This window comes from Oncorhynchus gorbuscha, linkage group LG02, assembly GCF_021184085.1.
Source record: "Oncorhynchus gorbuscha isolate QuinsamMale2020 ecotype Even-year linkage group LG02, OgorEven_v1.0, whole genome shotgun sequence".
NCBI classification, from domain to species: Eukaryota; Metazoa; Chordata; class Actinopteri; order Salmoniformes; family Salmonidae; genus Oncorhynchus; species Oncorhynchus gorbuscha.
In genome coordinates, this window is record NC_060174.1 from 21,209,165 (window position 1) to 21,228,927 (window position 19,763).

At 43.0% G+C, this 19,763-nt stretch overlaps 1 protein-coding gene across 4 annotated transcripts in view; it reads right to left on the reverse strand.

Moving 5' to 3' along the window:
- The window catches only part of LOC123999049 (phosphatidylinositol 4-phosphate 5-kinase type-1 gamma-like), a 101,994-nt gene that overhangs the window by 39,228 nt on the left and 43,003 nt on the right, over window positions 1-19,763 (reverse strand). For all 4 annotated transcript variants that reach the window (XM_046304404.1, XM_046304421.1, XM_046304398.1 and 1 more), the window contains exons 2-6: window positions 13,588-13,619; window positions 12,762-12,848; window positions 11,767-11,897; window positions 11,142-11,259; window positions 6,915-7,067 (exon numbers count right to left, since the gene is read on the reverse strand). In XM_046304404.1, the coding sequence (XP_046160360.1) occupies window positions 6,915-7,067; window positions 11,142-11,259; window positions 11,767-11,897; window positions 12,762-12,848; window positions 13,588-13,619 (521 nt within the window). The remainder of the gene's footprint in view (window positions 1-6,914; window positions 7,068-11,141; window positions 11,260-11,766; window positions 11,898-12,761; window positions 12,849-13,587; window positions 13,620-19,763) is intronic.

Genomic DNA, 19,763 nt, shown 5'->3' on the forward strand with positions numbered 1-19,763 from the left:
AAAAGATGATGAGAGGGAGAGAGAGTAAGAGATGTGAGAGGGTGAGAAAAAGAAAGAGATGTGACCAGGAGAGAAAAAGAAAGATGTGAGGGGGAGAGAAAAATAAAGATGTGAGAGGAGAGAAAAATAAAGATGTGAGAGGGTGAGAGAGAGTAAGAGATGTGAGAGGGTGAGAAAGTAAAGATGTGAGAGGGAGAAAAATAAAGATCGAGAGGGAGAGAAAAAGAAAGAGATGTGAGAGGGAGAGAAAAAGAAAGATGCGAGAGGGAGAGAAAAATAAAGATGTGAGAGGGTGAGAGACAGTAGGAAATGTGAGAGGAGAGAAAAAAAGAAAGAGAGAGGGTGAGAGACAGTAGGAGATGTGAGAGGGTGAGAGAGAGTAAGAGATGTGAGAGGGTGAGAAAAAGAAAAGATGTGAGAGGGTGAGAGAAAGAAAGATGATGAGAGGAGAGAAAAAGAAAGATGCGAGAGGGAGAGAAGAAGAAAGAGATGTGAGAGGGTGAGAGAGAGTAAGAGATGTGACCAGGAGAGAAAAAGAAAGATGTGAGGGGGAGAGAAAAATAAAGATGCGAGAGGGAGAGAAAAAGAAAGAGATGTGAGAGGGAGAGAAAAAGAAAGATGCGAGAGGGAGAGAAAATGAAAGAGATGTGAGAGGGTGAGAGAGTAAGAGATGTGAGTGGGTGAGAAAAAGAAAGAGATGTGAGAGGGTGAGAGAGAGTAAGAGATGTGAGAGGGTGAGAGAGAGTAAGAGATGTGAGAGGGAGAGAAAAATAAAGATGCGAGAGGGAGAGAAAAAGAAAGATGTGAGAGGGAGAGAAAACGAAAGAGATGTGAGAGGGTGAGAAAAAGAAAGAGATGTGAGAGGGAGAGAGAGTAAGAGATGTGAGTGGGTGAGAAAACGAAAGATGTGAGAGAGAGAGTAAGAGATGTGAGAGGGAGAGAGAGTAAGAGATGTGAGAGGGTGAGAAAAAGAAAGATGTGAGAGAGAGAGTAAGAGATGTGAGAGAGAGAGCGAGAGTAAAAGATGTGAGAGGGAGAGAGAGTAAGAGATGTGAGAGGGTGAGAAAAAGAAAGATGTGAGAGAGTAAGAGATGTGAGAGGGAGAGCGAGAGTAAGAGATGTGAGAGGAAGAGAAAAATAAAGATGTGAGAGGGTGAGAGAGAGTAAGAGATGTGAGAGGGTGAGAGAGAGTAAGAGATGTGAGAGGGAGAGAAAAAGAAAGATTCGAGAGGGAGAGAAAAAGAAAGAGATGTGAGAGGGTGAGAAAAAGAAAGATGCGAGAGGGAGAGAAAAATAAAGATGTGAGAGGGTGAGAGACAGTAGGAAATGTGAGAGGAGAGAAAAAGAAAGAGATGTGAGAGACAGTAGGAGATGTGAGAGGGTGAGAGAGAGTAAGAGATGTGAGTGGGTGAGAAAAAGAAAGAGATGTGAGAGGGTGAGAGAGAGTAAGAGATGTGAGAGGGAGAGAAAAAGAAAGAGATGTGAGAGGGAGAGAAAAATAAAGATGCGAGAGGGAGAGAAGAAGAAAGAGATGTGAGAGGGTGAGAGAGAGTAAGAGATGTGACCAGGAGAGAAAAAGAAAGATGTGAGGGGGAGAGAAAAATAAAGATGCGAGAGGGAGAGAAAAAGAAAGAGATGTGAGAGGGTGAGAGAGAGTAAGAGATGTGAGAGGGAGAGAAAAAGAAAGATGTGAGGGGGAGAGAAAAATAAAGATGTGAGAGGGAGAAAAAGAAAGAGATGTGAGAGGGAGAGAAAAAGAAAGATGCGAGAGGGAGAGAAAACGAAAGAGATGTGAGAGGGTGAGAGAGTAAGAGATGTGAGTGGGTGAGAAAAAGAAAGAGATGTGAGAGGGTGAGAGAGAGTAAGAGATGTGAGAGGGAGAGAAAAAGAAAGAGATGTGAGAGGGAGAGAAAAATAAAGATGCGAGAGGGAGAGAAAAAGAAAGAGATGTGAGAGGGTGAGAGAGAGTAAGAGATGTGAGTGGGTGAGAAAAAGAAAGATGTGAGAGAGAGAGTAAGAGATGTGAGAGGGAGAGCGAGAGTAAGAGATGTGAGAGGGAGAGAGAGTAAGAGATGTGAGAGGGTGAGAAAAAGAAAGATGTGAGAGAGAGTAAGAGATGAGAGAGGGTGAGAGAGTAAGAGATGTGAGAGGAGAGAAAAAGAAAGAGATGTGAGAGGGAGAGAAAAAGAAAGAGATGTGAGAGGGAGAGAAAAATACAGATGTGAGAGGAGAGAAAAAGAAAGAGATGTGAGAGGGAGAGAGAGTAAGAGATGTGAGTGGGTGAGAAAAAGAAAGATGTGAGAGAGAGTAAGAGATGTGAGAGGGATAGCGAGAGTAAGAGATGTGAGAGGAAGAGAAAAAGAAAGATGTGAGAGGGTGAGAGAGTAAGAGATGTGAGAGATAATAAGAGATGTGAGAGGGTGAGAGAGAGTAAGAGATGTGAGAGGGAGAGAAAAAGAAAGATTCGAGAGGGAGAGAAAAAGAAAGATGTGAGAGGGTGAGAGACAGTAGGAGATGTGAGAGGAGAGAAAAAGAAAGAGATGTGAGAGGGTGAGAGAAAGATGCAAGAGGGAGAGAAAAAGAAAGATGTGAGAGGGAGAGAAAAGAAAAGATGTGAGAGGGTGAGAGACAGTAGGAGATGTGAGAGGAGAGAAAAAGAAAGATGCGAGAGGGAGAGAAAACAAAAGAGATGTGAGAGGGTGAGAGACAGTAGGATGTGAGGGAGGAGCGAAAAAGTAAGAGATGTGAGAGGGAGAGAGAGTAAGAGATGTGAGAGGGTGAGAAAAAGAAAGATGTGAGAGAGAGTAAGAGATGTGAGAGGGAGAGCGAGAGTAAGAGATGTGAGAGGATGAGAAAAAGAAAGATGTGAGGGAGAGAGTAAGAGATGTGAGAGAGAAATAAAGAGATGTGAGAGGGTGAGAGAGAGTAAGAGATCTGAGAGGGAGAGAAAAAGAAAAGATGTGAGAGGGAGAGAAAAAGAAAGATGTGAGAGAGAAAACAAAAGAAAGATGTGAGAGGGTGAGAGACAGTAGGATGTGAGAGGGAGAGAGAGAGTAAGATATGTGAGAGGGAGAGAAAGTAAAAGATGTGAGAGGAGAGAAAAAGAAAGAGATGATGAGAGGGGAGAGAGAATAAGAGATGTGAGTGGGTGAAAAAGAAAGATGTGAGAGAGAGTAAGAAAGATGAGAGGAGAGAAAACAGTAAGAGATGTGAGAGGAAGAGAGAAAAATAAAGATGTGAGAGGGTGAGAGAGAGTAAGAGATGTGAGAGAGAATAAGAGATGTGAGAGGGTGAAAGATGTGAGAGAGAGTAAGAGATGTGAGAGGGAGAAAAAGAAAGATTCGAGAGGAGAGAAAAAGAAAGATGTGAGAGGGTGAGAGACAGTAGGAGATGTGAGAGGAGAGAAAAAGAAAGAGATGTGAGAGGGTGAGAAAAAGAAAGATGCAAGAGGGAGAGAAAAAGAAAGATGTGAGAGGGAGAGAAAACGAAAGAGATGTGAGAGGGTGAGAGACAGTAGGAGATGTGAGAGGGTGAGAAAAAGAAAGATGCGAGAGGGAGAGAAAAAGTAAGATGTGAGAGGGAGAGAAAACGAAAGAGATGTGAGAGGGAGAGAAAAAGAAAGAGATGTGAGAGGGTGAGAGAGAGTAAGAGATGTGAGAGGGAGAGAAAAAGAAAGATGCGAGAGGAGAGAAAAAGAAAGAGATGTGAGAGGGTGAGAGAGAGTAAGAGATGTGAGAGGGAGAGAAAAAGAAAGATGTGAGAGAGAGTAAGAGATGTGAGAGGGAGAGCGAGAGTAAGAGATGTGAGAGGAAGAGAAAAAGAAAGATGTGAGAGGGTGAGAGAGAGTAAGAGATGTGAGAGAGAATAAGAGATGTGAGAGGGTGAGAGAGAGTAAGAGATGTGAGAGGGAGAGAAAAAGAAAGATTCGAGAGGGAGAGAAAAAGAAAGATGTGAGAGGGTGAGAGACAGTAGGAGATGTGAGTGGGAGAGAAAAAGAAAGAGATGTGAGAGGGTGAGAAAAAGAAAGATGCAAGAGGGAGAGAGAGTAAGAGATGTGAGAGGGAGAGACAAATAAAGAGATGTGAGAGGGTGAGAGAGAGTAAGAGATCTGAGAGGGAGAGAAAAAGAAAGATGTGAGAGGGTGAGAGACAGTAGGAGATGTGAGAGGAGAGAAAAAGAAAAGATGCGAGAGGGAGAGAAGAAGAAAGAGATGTGAGAGGGTGAGAGAGAGTAAGAGATGTGAGAGGGAGAGAAAAAGAAAGATGCGAGAGGGAGAGAAAAAGAAAGAGATGTGAGAGGGTGAGAGAGAGTAAGAGATGTGAGAGGGAGAGAAAAAGAAAGATGTGAGAGAGAGTAAGAGATGTGAGAGGGAGAGCGAGAGTAAGAGATGTGAGAGGAAGAGAAAAAGAAAGATGTGAGAGGGTGAGAGAGAGTAAGAGATGTGAGAGAGAATAAGAGATGTGAGAGGGTGAGAGAGAGTAAGAGATGTGAGAGGGAGAGAAAAAGAAAGATTCGAGAGGGAGAGAAAAAGAAAGATGTGAGAGGGTGAGAGACAGTAGGAGATGTGAGTGGGAGAGAAAAAGAAAGAGATGTGAGAGGGTGAGAAAAAGAAAGATGCAAGAGGGAGAGAGAGTAAGAGATGTGAGAGGGAGAGACAAATAAAGAGATGTGAGAGGGTGAGAGAGAGTAAGAGATCTGAGAGGGAGAGAAAAAAAAAGAGATGTGAGAGGGTGAGAGACAGTAGGAGATGTGAGAGGAGAGAAAAAGAAAGATGCGAGAGGGAGAGAAGAAGAAAGAGATGTGAGAGGGTGAGAGAGAGTAAGAGATGTGACAGGGAGAGAAAAATAAAGATGCGAGAGGGAGAGAAAAAGAAAGAGATGAGAGGGTGAGAGAGAATAAGAGATGTGAGAGGGAGAGAAAAAGAAAGAGATGTGAGAGGGAGAGAAAAAGAAAGATGCGAGAGGGAGAGAAAACAAAAGAGATGTGAGAGGGTGAGAGACAGTAGGATGTGAGGGAGAGCGAGAGTAAGAGATGTGAGAGGGAGAGAGAGTAAGAGATGTGAGAGGGTGAGAAAAAGAAAGATGTGAGAGAGAGTAAGAGATGTGAGAGGGAGAGCGAGAGTAAGAGATGTGAGAGGATGAGAAAAAGAAAGATGTGAGAGAGAGTAAGAGATGTGAGAGAGAATAAGAGATGTGAGAGGGTGAGAGAGAGTAAGAGATGTGAGAGGGAGAGAAAAAGAAAGATGCGAGAGGGAGAGAAAAAGAAAGATATGAGAGGGAGAGAAAACAAAAGAGATGTGAGAGGGTGAGAGACAGTAGGATGTGAGGGAGAGAGAGAGTAAGATATGAGAGAGGGTGAGAGAGTAAGAGATGTGAGAGGAGAGAAAAAGAAAGATGTGAGAGGGAGAGAGAGTAAGAGATGTGAGTGGGTGAGAAAAAGAATGATGTGAGAGAGAGTAAGAGATGTGAGAGAGAATAAGAGATGTGAGAGGGTGAGAGAGAGTAAAAGATGAGAGGGAGAGAAAAAGAAAGATTCGAGAGGGAGAGAAAAAGAAAGAGATGTGAGAGGGTGAGAGAGATTAAGCGATGTGAGAGGGTGAGAAAAAGAAAGATGTGAGAGAGAGTAAGAGATGTGAGAGGATGAGAAAAAGAAAGATGTGAGAGGGTGAGAGAGAGTAAGAGATGTGAGAGAGAATAAGAGATGTGAGAGAGAATAAGAGATGTGAGAGGGAGAGAGAGTAAGAGATGTGAGAGGGAGAGAGAGGGAGAGCAAGAGTAAGAGATGTGAGAGGGTGAGAAAAAGAAAGATGTGAGAGGGTGAGAGAGAGTAAGAGATTCCAAATTCCACATTCCCAAAAAATGTTTAAAAAAATATATACAAATAAGGTCATTTTAAAGCATGCAATAAAAGTGTGGTGTACTGGGATGTGAGAGGGAGAGAGAGAGCAAGTGAAAGCATGACAGAGAATCGAGCTTGGCATTGCTAATTACAAAAGTATGGGGGGAAAACAGGCATGTAGAATGATGCCATGAGAGAGTGGAAAACAAGTGTGAGGGGGTGGCACTGACGTTTGTTACATCACCATGTTTTACATCAGGCCCCCAGCCCAACCCAGTCCTGTCAGCAGACGTGTAGAGCTGTTCTACTGTCCCCACTATGTGTCTCAGTCTTAGTCTCAGTCTGCTATGGCCTCAGGCCACAGTGAACCCGCATGGCTCACAATCCCTCATGGCTCATTAGCACGCACACCTAACACCCATTGGAATCGTGTAACCGCAATGGTCTGGAGCCAAAATGGTGGAAAAGGTCAGTGTAAATGTCTTCCTGTTGTCATAGACTAATGCTTGAGGGCATTTCCCTTCAAACGTGGGTAAATTCCTGCTCGGTTTCCATGCCTGTTAGTACATGAATATACACAAGCTTATCCCCACGGAAAATAGAAATCTAAAATAGAAACATGGACATACACTAGTACCTGGTCGGATCTGCTTTGCCTCCAGAACAGCCTGAACTTTGCTCAATTGGTATCAAGGGACTTAACATGTGCCAGGAAAACATTCCCAAAACCATTACACCAACAGCCTGTACAGTTGACACCAGGTAGCATGGGCCAATGGACCCACGCTGTTTATGCCAAATCCTGACTCTGCCATTAGCATGACGCAACAGGAACAGGGATTAATCAGGAAATGTTTTTCCACTCCTCAATTGTCCAGTGGAGCCACTTCTTGTTTTTAGCTGATAGGAGTGGAACCCGTGTGGTCATCTGCTGCAATAGCCAATACGTGACAAGGACCGACGAGATGTGCGATTCATCAGAAAAGATTGCCTCTTGTGAGTAGTATGTGAGTGAGTGGAACGATGCAGTGTGTGTGTTTGTGTGTGTATTGTGAGTGTGTGGGGTCATATCTCACCATGTAGTAGCCAGGCAGCAGCTTCTGTAGAAACTCGGCCTCCTTGTGCATAACGGTCTTGATGATGAACTCATCGTCCTTGGTCAGGTAGAACACAGAGCCACTGGCCCCGGGGTTGGACAACTCAATCAGGGGCTCGTTACACAGGGAGTACTGCAGACACACAGACACATACACTTTGACTGCATTATTTTTGCATATTGAAACACACACAAGTACAAACATGCACTCCAACAAGTATACATACACAGAGACACACATCACACGTGCACATACACTAATCGGAGGTATGTATGTGCTGTGGAGCTTCTAGACTGCTACCCACTCAGGGAGAAGCAGTGACTCACCCTGTCTCCTCCTTGACCTAACCTCTCCACCAGATCTCGTCTGGCCTAACCATCTCTACCCATCCTTCTTATACCTTCCCCCTCTCCTCAACCCAACCCTTCTGTGTCCCTCCTCCTCACTGCATACCGTTTCTCCTCTCACCCTCCCTATTCTGTTCTTCTTCCTGCCTAATATCCCTATTCATCCACTTAGTATTTCTTTGCTCATCTCTCCCTCCCAAAATCTCCTCATTCTTTCCAACCCTCTCTGCCCCTCCTGTCTCTCCTGATTCTCTTCCCAGTCTCTCTCCAGGCTTGCCGGGGTGCCTGCCTGTCTGGTGGGGGAGATCACACTCCCAGTCAGGGTGCTACAGAGCCTGCTGTGCTGCTCACTGATGACAGCAGGTCTGGACTGAGAGGGAGGGAGTGGGCAGCAGGCTGTGGGATAGAGAGCCACACACACACACCACACCGTGACAGATTGTATTTTTTCAGTGCTTTTAACCAACTGAAATTATAAATTGTCAGATTGAAAACAAATAACTTTTGGGGGTTAGATATTAAGATTTTAATTGTTTCACCACAATCCATCACCCTCTGAAATGCACAGCCTGATGAATCATCCCTTCTTGCAGACGTATCCCAATCAGACAGTATGGGGAATAGGGGATGACAAGAGGAGGGGAAGATGAGAGCAGGGAGAGACAGAGCACAAGAGAGAGGAAGGAGAGTGAAAATGAGAGAAAGAAAGGAGGGGAGAGGGGAAAGAGAGAAAGAAATAAACAGAGAAAGATGAGAATGGAGGAAGGGAGAAAGAGTGAAGAGAAAGAGAGAGAGACAGTGAGGCAGGAAGGAAGGGAGAGCAAGACCCTGAGTGCAGAGAGCTTGAGCTCCAGGCATTGTGATTAATCACTGAGACAGGAACTCTGCACACACACCCAGGGCCACACACACACACAATAAATGCAGACCCTCAGAGGGAGACAGACACCTAATACACACAGGAGCATGACAGCATCCTAAAAACACAGGCAGTTGTATAATCATATCGTCTAGAAGGCAGGAGGGGCATGTTCACAGAACACACACACAGCCAGTCAGGCAAGACAGAAACAACGTGACAAGGGCCATGAGGGGTGAAGCTGTGCCCGTCACACACACACACTTTGACTGCATTATTATGGCATATCGAAACACACACAAGGACATGTATGTATCCTACTCCGACATGTACACACACACACACACACACACACACACACACACACACACACACACACACACACACACACACACACACACACACACACACACACACACACACACACACACACACACACACACACACACACACACACACACACACACACACACACACACACACACACACACACACACACACACACACACACACACACCAGAGGTACAGTGCAGTCAGAAAGTAGTCAGACCCCTTGACATCTTTCACATTTTGTTACATTACAGCCTTATTCTGAAATGGATTAAAGAAAACAATTTCCTCAGCAATCTACACACAATAACCCTTAATGACAAAGTGAAAACAGGTTTTTAGACATTTTTGTTAATGTATATAAAAAAAAACACGAAAAACCTTATTTACGTAAGTATTCAGACCCTTTGCTATGAGACTCAAAATTGAGCTCAGGTGTGTCCTGTTTCCATTGATCATCCTTGAGCTGTTTCTACAACTTGATTGGAGTCCGACTGTGGTAAATTCAATAGATTGGACATGATTTGGAAAGGCACACACCTGCCTATACAAGGTTCCACAGTTGACAGTACATGTCAGAGCAAAAACAAAGTCAAGAGATCAAAAGGAATTGTCCGTAGAGCACTGAGACAGGATTGTGTCAAGGCACAGATTTGGTTTATTTATTTAATTTAACTAGGCAAGTCTGCTAAGAACAAATTCTTATTTACAATGACGGCCAACCCCGGCCAAACCCGGATGACGCTGGGCCAATTGTGCGCCGCCCTATGGGACTTCCAATCACGGCCGGATGTGATGCAACCTGGATTCAAACCAGGGACTGCAGTGACGCCTCTTGCATGGAGATGCAGTGCCTTAGACAGCTGCACCACTCGGGAGCCCCAGATCTGGGGAAGGGTAACAAAACATTTCTGCAGCATCAAAGTCCCCTAAGAACACAAAGGCCTCTATCATTCTTAAATTGAAGAAGTTTGGAACCACCGAGACTCTTCCTTGAGCTGGCTGCCCGGTCAAACTGAGCAATCAGGGGAGAAGGGCCTTGGTCAGGGAGGTGACCAAGAACACGATGGTCACTTTGACAGAGCTCTAGAGTTCCTCTGTGGAGATGGGAGAACTTTCAAGAAGGACAACCATCTCTGCAGCACTCCACCAATTAGGCTTTTATGTAGTGGCTAGAAGGAAGCCACTCTTCAGTAAAAGGCACCTAAAGACTCTCAGACCATGAATAGCTAAATTCTCTGGTCTGATGAAACCAAGGTTGAACTCTACGGCCTGAATGTCTAGCATCATGTCTAGAGGAAACCTGGCACTATCCCTACTATCCCTGAAGCATGATGGAGGCAGCATCATGCTATGGGGATGTTTGGACTGGGAGACGAGTCAGGATTGAGGCAAAGATGAATGGAGAAATGTACAGAGAGATCCTTGATGAAAACCTGCTCCAGAGCGCTCAGGACCTCAGACTGGGGTGAAGGTTCAGCTTCCGACAGGACAACAACCCTAAGCACACAGCCAAGACAACACAGGAGTGGCTTCGGGACAAATCTCTAAATGTCCTTGAGTGGCCCAGCCAGAGCTTGGACTTGAACCCTGATCTAACATCTCTGGAGAGACCTGGAAATAGCTGTGCAGCAACGCTCCCCATCCAACCTGACAAACCTTGAGAGGATCTGCAGAGAAGAATGGGAGAAACTCCCAAAATACAGGTGTGCCAAGCTTGTAGCATCATACCCAAGAAGACTCGAGGCTGTAATTGCTGCCAAAGGTGCTTCGACAAAGTACTGAGTAAAGGGTCTGAATACTTATGTAAAAGTGATATTTCAGTTTAATTTAAAAAATAATAATTAGCAAACATTTCTAAAAAAAACAGTTTTTGCTTCGTCATTATGGGATATTGTGTGTAGATTTATGAGGATAAAAAAACGACTTGATACATTTTATAATAAGGTTGCAACCTAACAAAATGTGGAAAAAGTAAAGGGGTCTGGATACATTCCGAATGCACTGTATGTGTGTGCTGTGGAGCTTCTAGACTGCTGCCCACTCAGGGAGGAGCAGTGACTCACCGTCTCCTCCTTGACCTAACCTCTCCACCAGATCTCGTCTGGCCTAACCATCTCTACCCATCCTTCTTTACCTTCCCCCTCTCCTCAACCCAACCCTTCTGTGTCCCTCCTCCTCACTGCATACCGTTTCTCCTCTCACCCTCCCTATTCTGTTCTTCTTCCTGCCTAATATCCCTATTCATCCACATAGTATTTCTTTGCTCATCTCTCCCTCTCCCAAAATCTCCTCATTCTCTCCAACCCTCCCTGTCTCTCCAACCCTCCCTGTCTCTCCAACCCTCCCTGTCTCTCATTCTCTCCAACCCTCCCTGTCTCTCATTCTCTCCAACCCTCCCTGTCTCTCATTCTCTCCAACCCTCCCTGTCTCTCCAACCCTCCCTGTCTCTCATTCTCTCCAACCCTCCGTGTCTCTCATTCTCTCCAACCCTCCCTGTCTCTCATTCTCTCCAACCCTCCCTGTCTCTCATTCTCTCCAACCCTCCGTGTCTCTCATTCTCTCCAACCCTCCCTGTCCCTCCCTCCCGATCATCTAATATGTTAACATCATGCAATGTGTTCATGTCTGTTGTCATGGTTTAAAAATGTTAGATTTCCCTATTCTTACCAGGTAGTCATCGGGCCTGATCCCAAAGAGCTCCCTGAAGTAGCGGAAGGCCACGGGAGCATACGTCTTAAAACGGAAGTCTGGGAAGTGGTGGGCTGGAGTCAGGTTGCTGCCTTCACTGGATGGGGGAGAAGGGGAGAAAGGCCTTTAGATACGGGACAACTATGTATGAACTAAGGAACTATTCTAGTGTAAATATATGAATATATATTGCTTTCTATCAAAATAACATGTCCAGGATCAGGGATGTGATCGGTCTGAGGCCTGGATGACGTGACTGTCTCGTTCTAATGATTTCACAAAGTGATGTACTGCCCTGATGGTGTGGTTAGCAATGAACTCCTGCAGTACATATCTTTTCTATGAATATACTGTCCATACAGTCAATATACACCGTTCACATACATATATATTTATATTCCGGACTCATATTCCGGCTCATTCATATTATGTCGTCATTTCTTGTTATGTTTTTTACTTTTGGATTATGTGTGTATTGTTATTGTATTGCTAAATATTACTGCCCTGTTGGAGGTAGAATCATAAGCATTTCACCGCACTGGCGATAACATCTGCAGAACTGTATACGCGACCAATAAACTTTGATCTGATCTGATTTAGTTACCTGGGAAAGAAGACGCTCTCCACCACATAGAAGTCCTGCATGAGGACGTCTCTCTCAGGCTTGGAGCTCAGGTTGCCCACTGTGTAGCCGATGCCCAGCTGGATGGCACCTTTCAGGGCAGACGACGTGGTCTGGGGGAGAGGAGACAGACAGTAGGGGTTAGTGGAGATAAAACTACTCTGAGCTTGGTGGACTGCAGCTCATTTATATGAATTGAGAAATCTTCTGATTTACTAGCTCCATTAGTTCAGCTCTCAGAGGGGACTGTACTCCACAATGAAGAGCCAAAACATTGACTCGCTCAACCATGCACACCAGAATACGCATCATCTAATGTGCTAAAGAAAGAGACAGACAGACAGACACAGACACACAGAGAGAGAGACAGACAGACAGACAGACACAGATACACAGAGAGAGAGACAGACAGACAGACACAGACACACAGAGAGACAGACAGACAGACACAGACACACAGAGAGAGAGACAGACAGACAGACAAGCTCAATCAGGTCTCAGTAGATCTCCATCAGGCTGGTTTTCAGTGAGACACACTGTGTCTGCTCTGCTGTGTCTTTATCTCTTCTCACATTAGTATAAGTGGAACAGGCAGCAGGTAGCCTAGTGGTTAAGAGCGTTGGGTCAGAAGCCAAAATGTTGCTGGTTCAAATCCCTGAGTCGACTAGGCGACACATGTGCCCTTGAGCAAGGCACTTAACCCTAATTGTTCTCTAAGTCACACTTTGGATAAGAGTGTCTGTTAAATGACGTAAATGTAACCATACAGAGTGCAGGCTTTCATGGTTCTCTTCCTTGCTTTGCTTGCTCACAGCTGTAGCCTAGTTATGCATACAGGACCATTACCAGGTGAGTTTTCTTGTGCCAGTGTCTTGACTTGCCTGCTCTTGTGGGAGGTTGTCATTTCAAGGCGCAGGTACTATATGTTATTATTATGTAATTGATTGACTAATTGAATCAGGGGAGATGCTGCCTACCTTCTTGTAGGTGGTCTCTCCGGACGCGTCCACTCCCCTGTGGCCCATCCTCTTCCCCTGGCCTGGTAGGCCTGAGACACCAGGCAGCTGTTGGCCAGAGGATGGAGCAGAGTGATTAAGACACAGATTTAGATTTGGACTCACTTCTATGGGCTGAAAACACGAACACCACCTGATGCGAAGCTATGGGCCAGGTTTATCAAGCGTTTGCCTGTGGGAAGTTTGCACCTGTTCTTTCCAATAGGGAACAACACATAAAAGGAGGAATGAAAGTAAACTGAATATCAATAGAAGAACGAGGACAACGGGGTCAGTTTCATGTTTTTTTTTAGCTTTGATTTCGCTTGTCTTCTATTCCCGTGATAATTACAGATGCAAACTCAACACAGGTGCTACTGCTTAGTAAATATGGCACTAAAAAGCCTTGTGAGTGAACTGAGTCTCCCCTTTATGCCCATTTTTCTAACCCCTCCCTGATTACACAGACAAACTGACAGGGGGCACTTCTCATCACAGGGCAGAGTGTAAAATGAAAGGGGCTTATAAACACAGCATATGACCGAGGCAGTACCTAATATATGACCGGGGCAGTACCTATGAAGATTCCCACACTGACGGCGAGCTTACTGAAGCCTCTGTATGAAGTGTAGTAGTAGAGAGAACACACAGCATAAGGATTGAAGTGCAGGCAGGGGGATGAAAGTAGCAGGAGATGGTGTGTGTAGCAGAACACAGACAGTAGGAGGGGGGTTTAAATAGAGGGCATGTCAGTCAGCTGTATTTCACAGTCATATGGGCTAAATACAAGTAAAGGTGGGTACATTACCTCAGTGATGTGTGCTTTTCTAGCAGAAAAATCTGAAAGAGAGAGAGAGACCGAGAGAGACAGAGACACAAAGACAAAGAGAGCATTAGACCTATGAGGGACTCCATTAGTTCACATAATCAGTGTTCGAAGGAACAAAGAGGAACCCCATAGGGTACACATTATGTAATAAGTGTCAAATAACAATGGGGCAGGAAATGGAAGGAACGGTTACCAAATCAATATACATCCATATTCTTCCTGGTAGTCTAGTCAGTACCATCTATCCCCAGCCTAGCATTTCATAAAGCCATATGATGTGAAAACAGAGCCACATAAACAAAGGAATGGATCAGTGAGCTCTGCTGTCAGAGCTCTTCAGCCAGCCTCAAATAGATCCATAATTGTAGCTAATTTCTCAACTCACTTAGCATAATGAAGGAGTAGACTAAGAGGGGAGCGTCGACAGCGCAACACACTGCTACTGGGATGATTGAACATCAGATGCCAGGGGGCTGATTACATCAAGAGTCAAGACACTGACTGACTGAGGCGTTTAAAACTGACCAACACGGTTATTTTAGGCTTGTCTATTTAAAATGATTAACACAGACAGTAAATATGCAATTGGAATGACCTAAAAAAAACACATTTTGAATGAGAATGTGTTATTCACCAGCCGTGCAAAGTGTGTGATGACAGGAGGTTGTGAAGGGCAGAAGCTGCATGGTCTCTGAATGGGTGTTTTACTCCTTCAAGATGCATTGCTGAAGCATGCCTACCACCAGTGGATGCAAGTTGGCGTTTATTTCATGCATTTTGCACTGGAGGCATCTCCGTAGATTGTGGCGGTTCCAGCTAGTGACCAAAGTCATAGAATCTGATTTTAAACCTTAACCACACGCCAATGCAATCATTCTGCGAACAGGTTGGAACACTGCATAAAGAAAATACATTACATCCAACCACACCAATGCAGATGATTAGAGCGAGGAGAGAGGAGCCTGTCCTCCTTGTTACCGGGCAGACCCCAAGGTTTTCTTCTGTTCCTGTCACCTTTATAAACAGCCCCCCTGTCATTTCGCCCTGTGAACAGTGGGGTTGTTTCCCTGTGTATCTTCTTACTAGACAAGAGCCATTTAGCTTCTGCATGCCTACAACCGTTCTTATTACGCTACACCCGTTCTTATTACTCTACAGGTGTTCTTATTACGCTACAGGTGTTCTTATTACGCTACACCCGTTCTTATTACTCTACAGGTGTTCTTATTACGCTACAGGTGTTCTTATTACTCTACACCCGTTCTTATTACTCTACAGGTGTTCTTATTACGCTACAGGTGTTCTTATTACGCTACAGGTGTTCTTATTACGCTACAGGTGTTCTTATTACGCTACAACCGTTCTTATTACGCTACACCCGTTCTTATTACGCTACACCCGTTCTTATTACTCTACACCCGTTCTTATTACTCTACACCCGTTCTTATTACTCTACAGGTGTTCTTATTACGCTACAGGTGTTCTTATTACGCTACAGGTGTTCTTATAACGCTACAGGTGTTCTTATTACGCTACAGGTGTTCTTATTACGCTACACCCGTTCTTATTACGCTACACCCGTTCTTATTACGCTACACCCGTTCTTATTACTCTACACCCGTTCTTATTACGCTACAGGTGTTCTTATTACGCTACAACCGTTCTTATTACGCTACACCCGTTCTTATTACGCTACACCCGTTCTTATTACGCTACACCCGTTCTTATTACGCTACACCCGTTCTTATTACTCTACACCCGTTCTTATTACTCTACACCCGTTCTTATTATGCTACAGGTGTTCTTATTACTCTACACCCGTTCTTATTACTCTACAGGTGTTCTTATTACTCTACAGGTGTTCTTATTACTCTACACCCGTTCTTATTACGCTACAGGTGTTCTTATTACTCTACACCCGTTCTTATTACTCTACAGGTGTTCTTATTACTCTACACCCGTTCTTATTACTCTACAGGTGTTCTTATTACTCTACACCCGTTCTTATTACTCTACAGGTGTTCTTATTACACTACAGGTGTTCTTATTACTCTACACCCGTTCTTATTACTCTACACCCGTTCTTATTACGCTACAGGTGTTCTTATTACGCTACAGGTGTTCTTATTACTCTACACCCGTTCTTATTACGCTACAGGTGTTCTTATTACTCTACAGGTGTTCTTATTACGCTACAGGTGTTCTTATTACTCTACACCCGTTCTTATTACGCTACAGGTGTTCTTATTACGCTACAGGTGTTCTTATTACTCTACACCCGTTCTTATTACGCTACAGGTGTTCTTATTACTCTACAGGTGTTCTTATTACACTACAGGTGTTCTTATTACTCTACACCCGTTCTTATTACGTTACAGGTGTTGTTATTACTCTACACCCGTTCCTATTACTCTACAGGTGTTCTTATTACTCTACACCCGTTCTTATTTCGCTACAGGTGTTCTTATTACTCTACACCCGTTCTTATTACGCTACAGGTGTTCTTATTACTCTACACCCGTTCTTATTACGCTACAGGTGTTCTTATTACTCTACACCCGTTCTTATTACTCTACAGGTGTTCTTATTACTCTACAGGTGTTCTTATTACTCTACACCCGTTCTTATTACTCTACAGGTGTTCTTATTACTCTACACCCGTTCTTATTACTCTACAGGTGTTCTTATTACACTACAGGTGTTCTTATTACTCTACACCCGTTCTTATTACGCTACAGGTGTTCTTATTACGCTACAGGTGTTCTTATTACTCTACACCCGTTCTTATTACGCTACAGGTGTTCTTATTACTCTACAGGTGTTCTTATTACGCTACAGGTGTTCTTATTACTCTACACCCGTTCTTATTACGCTACAGGTGTTCTTATTACGCTACAGGTGTTCTTATTACTCTACACCCGTTCTTATTACGCTACAGGTGTTCTTATTACTCTACAGGTGTTCTTATTACGCTACAGGTGTTCTTATTACTCTACACCCGTTCTTATTACGCTACAGGTGTTCTTATTACTCTACACCCGTTCTTATTACTCTACAGGTGTTCTTATTACTCTACACCCGTTCTTATTTCGCTACAGGTGTTCTTATTACTCTACACCCGTTCTTATTACGCTACAGGTGTTCTTATTACTCTACACCCATTCTTATTACGCTACAGGTGTTCTTATTACTCTACACCCGTTCTTATTACGCTACAGGTGTTCTTATTACTCTACACCCATACTTGAGCAGCTAACCGATCGCTGCAGCTGTACATAATCTATTGGTAAATAGCCCACCCATTTTCACCTACCTCATCCCCACAGTTTTCATTTATTTACTTTTCTGCTCTTTTGCACACCAATATCTCTACCTGTACATGATCATCTGATCATTTATCACTCCAGTGTTAATCTGCAATATTGTAATTATTCGCCTACCTCCTCATGCCTTTTGCACACATTGTATATAGACTCCCCTTTTTTTCTACTGTGTTATTGACTTGTTTACTCCATGTGTAACTCTGTGTTGTCCGTTCACACTGCTATGCTTTATCTTGGCCAGGTCGCAGTTGCAAATGAGAACTTGTTCTCAACTAGCCTACCTGGTTAAATAAAGGTGAAATAAAAATAAAATAAATTACTCTACACCCGATCTTATTACGCTACAGGTGTTGTTATTACGCTACAGGTGTTCTTATTACTCTACACCCGTTCTTATTACACTACAGGTGTTGTTATTACTCTACACCTGTTCTTATTACACTACAGGTGTTGTTATTACTCTATACCTGTTCTTATTACACTACATGTGTTGTTATTACTCTACACCCGTTCTTATTACACTACAGGTGTTGTTAGTACTCTATACCTGTTCTTATTACACTACAGGTGTTGTTATTACTCTATACCTGTTCTTATTACACTACACGTGTTGTTATTACTCTACACCTGTTCTTATTACACTACAGGTGTTGTTATTACTCTATACCTGTTCTTATTACACTACATGTGTTGTTATTACTCTACACCTGTTCTTATTACACTACAGGTGTTGTTATTACTCTACACCTGTTCTTATTACACTACAGGTGTTGTTATTACTCTACACCTGTTCTTATTACACTACAGGTGTTGTTATTACTCTACACCTGTTCTTATTACACTACAGGTGTTGTTATTACTCTATACCTGTTCTTATTACACTACATGTGTTGTTATTACTCTATACCTTCTCTTATTACACTACAGGTGTTGTTATTACTCTACACCTGTTCTTATTACACTACAGGTGTTGTTATTACTCTATACCTTCTCTTATTACACTACAGGTGTTGTTATTACTCTACACCTGTTCTTATTACACTACATGTGTTGTTATTACTCTATACCTGTTCTTATTACACTACATGTGTTGTTATTACTCTACACCTGTTCTTATTACACTACAGGTGTTGTTATTACTCTATACCTTCTCTTATTACAATACATGTGTTGTTTTTACTCTACACCCGTTCTTATTACACTACAGGTGTTGTTATTACTCTATACCCGTTCTTATTACACTACATGTGTTCTTATTACTCTACACCCGTTCTTATTACACTACAGGTGTTCTTATTACTCTTCACCCGTTCTTATTACACTACAGGTGTTGTTATTACTCTACACCTGTTCTTATTACACTACATGTGTTGTTATTACTCTACACCCGTTCTTATTACACTACAGGTGTTGTTATTACTCTATACCTGTTCTTATTACACTACAGGTGTTGTTATTACTCTATACCTGTTCTTATTACACTACATGTGTTGTTATTACTCTACAACTGTTCTTATTACACTACAGGTGTTGTTATTACTCTACACCTGTTCTTATTACACTACATGTGTTGTTATTACTCTACACCTGTTCTTATTACACTACAGGTGTTGTTATTACTCTATACCTTCTCTTATTACACTACAGGTGTTGTTATTACTCTACACCTGTTCTTATTACACTACAGGTGTTGTTATTACTCTATACCTTCTCTTATTACACTACAGCTGTTGTTATTACTCTACAGGTGTTCTTATTACGCTACAGGTGTTCTTATTACTCTACACCCGTTCTTATTACTCTACAGGTGTTCTTATTACTCTACACCCGTTCTTATTACTCTACAGGTGTTCTTATTACTCTACACCCGTTCTTATTACTCTACAGGTGTTCTTATTACACTACAGGTGTTCTTATTACTCTACACCCGTTCTTATTACTCTACACCCGTTCTTATTTCGCTACAGGTGTTCTTATTACGCTACAGGTGTTCTTATTACTCTACACCCGTTCTTATTACGCTACAGGTGTTCTTATTACTCTACAGGTGTTCTTATTACGCTACAGGTGTTCTTATTACTCTACACCCGTTCTTATTACGCTACAGGTGTTCTTATTACGCTACAGGTGTTCTTATTACTCTACACCCGTTCTTATTACGCTACAGGTGTTCTTATTACACTACAGGTGTTCTTATTACTCTACACCCGTTCTTATTACGTTACAGGTGTTGTTATTACTCTACACCCGTTCCTATTACTCTACAGGTGTTCTTATTACTCTACACCCGTTCTTAACAGGTGTTCTTATTACTCTACACCCGTTCTTATTACGCTACAGGTGTTCTTATTACTCTACACCCGTTCTTATTACGCTACAGGTGTTCTTATTACTCTACACCCGTTCTTATTACTCTACAGGTGTTCTTATTACTCTACAGGTGTTCTTATTACTCACACCCGTTCTTATTACTCTACAGGTGTTCTTATTACTCTACACCCGTTCTTATTACTCTACAGGTGTTCTTATTACACTACAGGTGTTCTTATTACTCTACACCCGTTCTTATTACGCTACAGGTGTTCTTATTACGCTACAGGTGTTCTTATTACTCTACACCCGTTCTTATTACGCTACAGGTGTTCTTATTACTCTACAGGTGTTCTTATTACGCTACAGGTGTTCTTATTACTCTACACCCGTTCTTATTACGCTACAGGTGTTCTTATTACGCTACAGGTGTTCTTATTACTCTACACCCGTTCTTATTACGCTACAGGTGTTCTTATTACTCTACAGGTGTTCTTATTACGCTACAGGTGTTCTTATTAC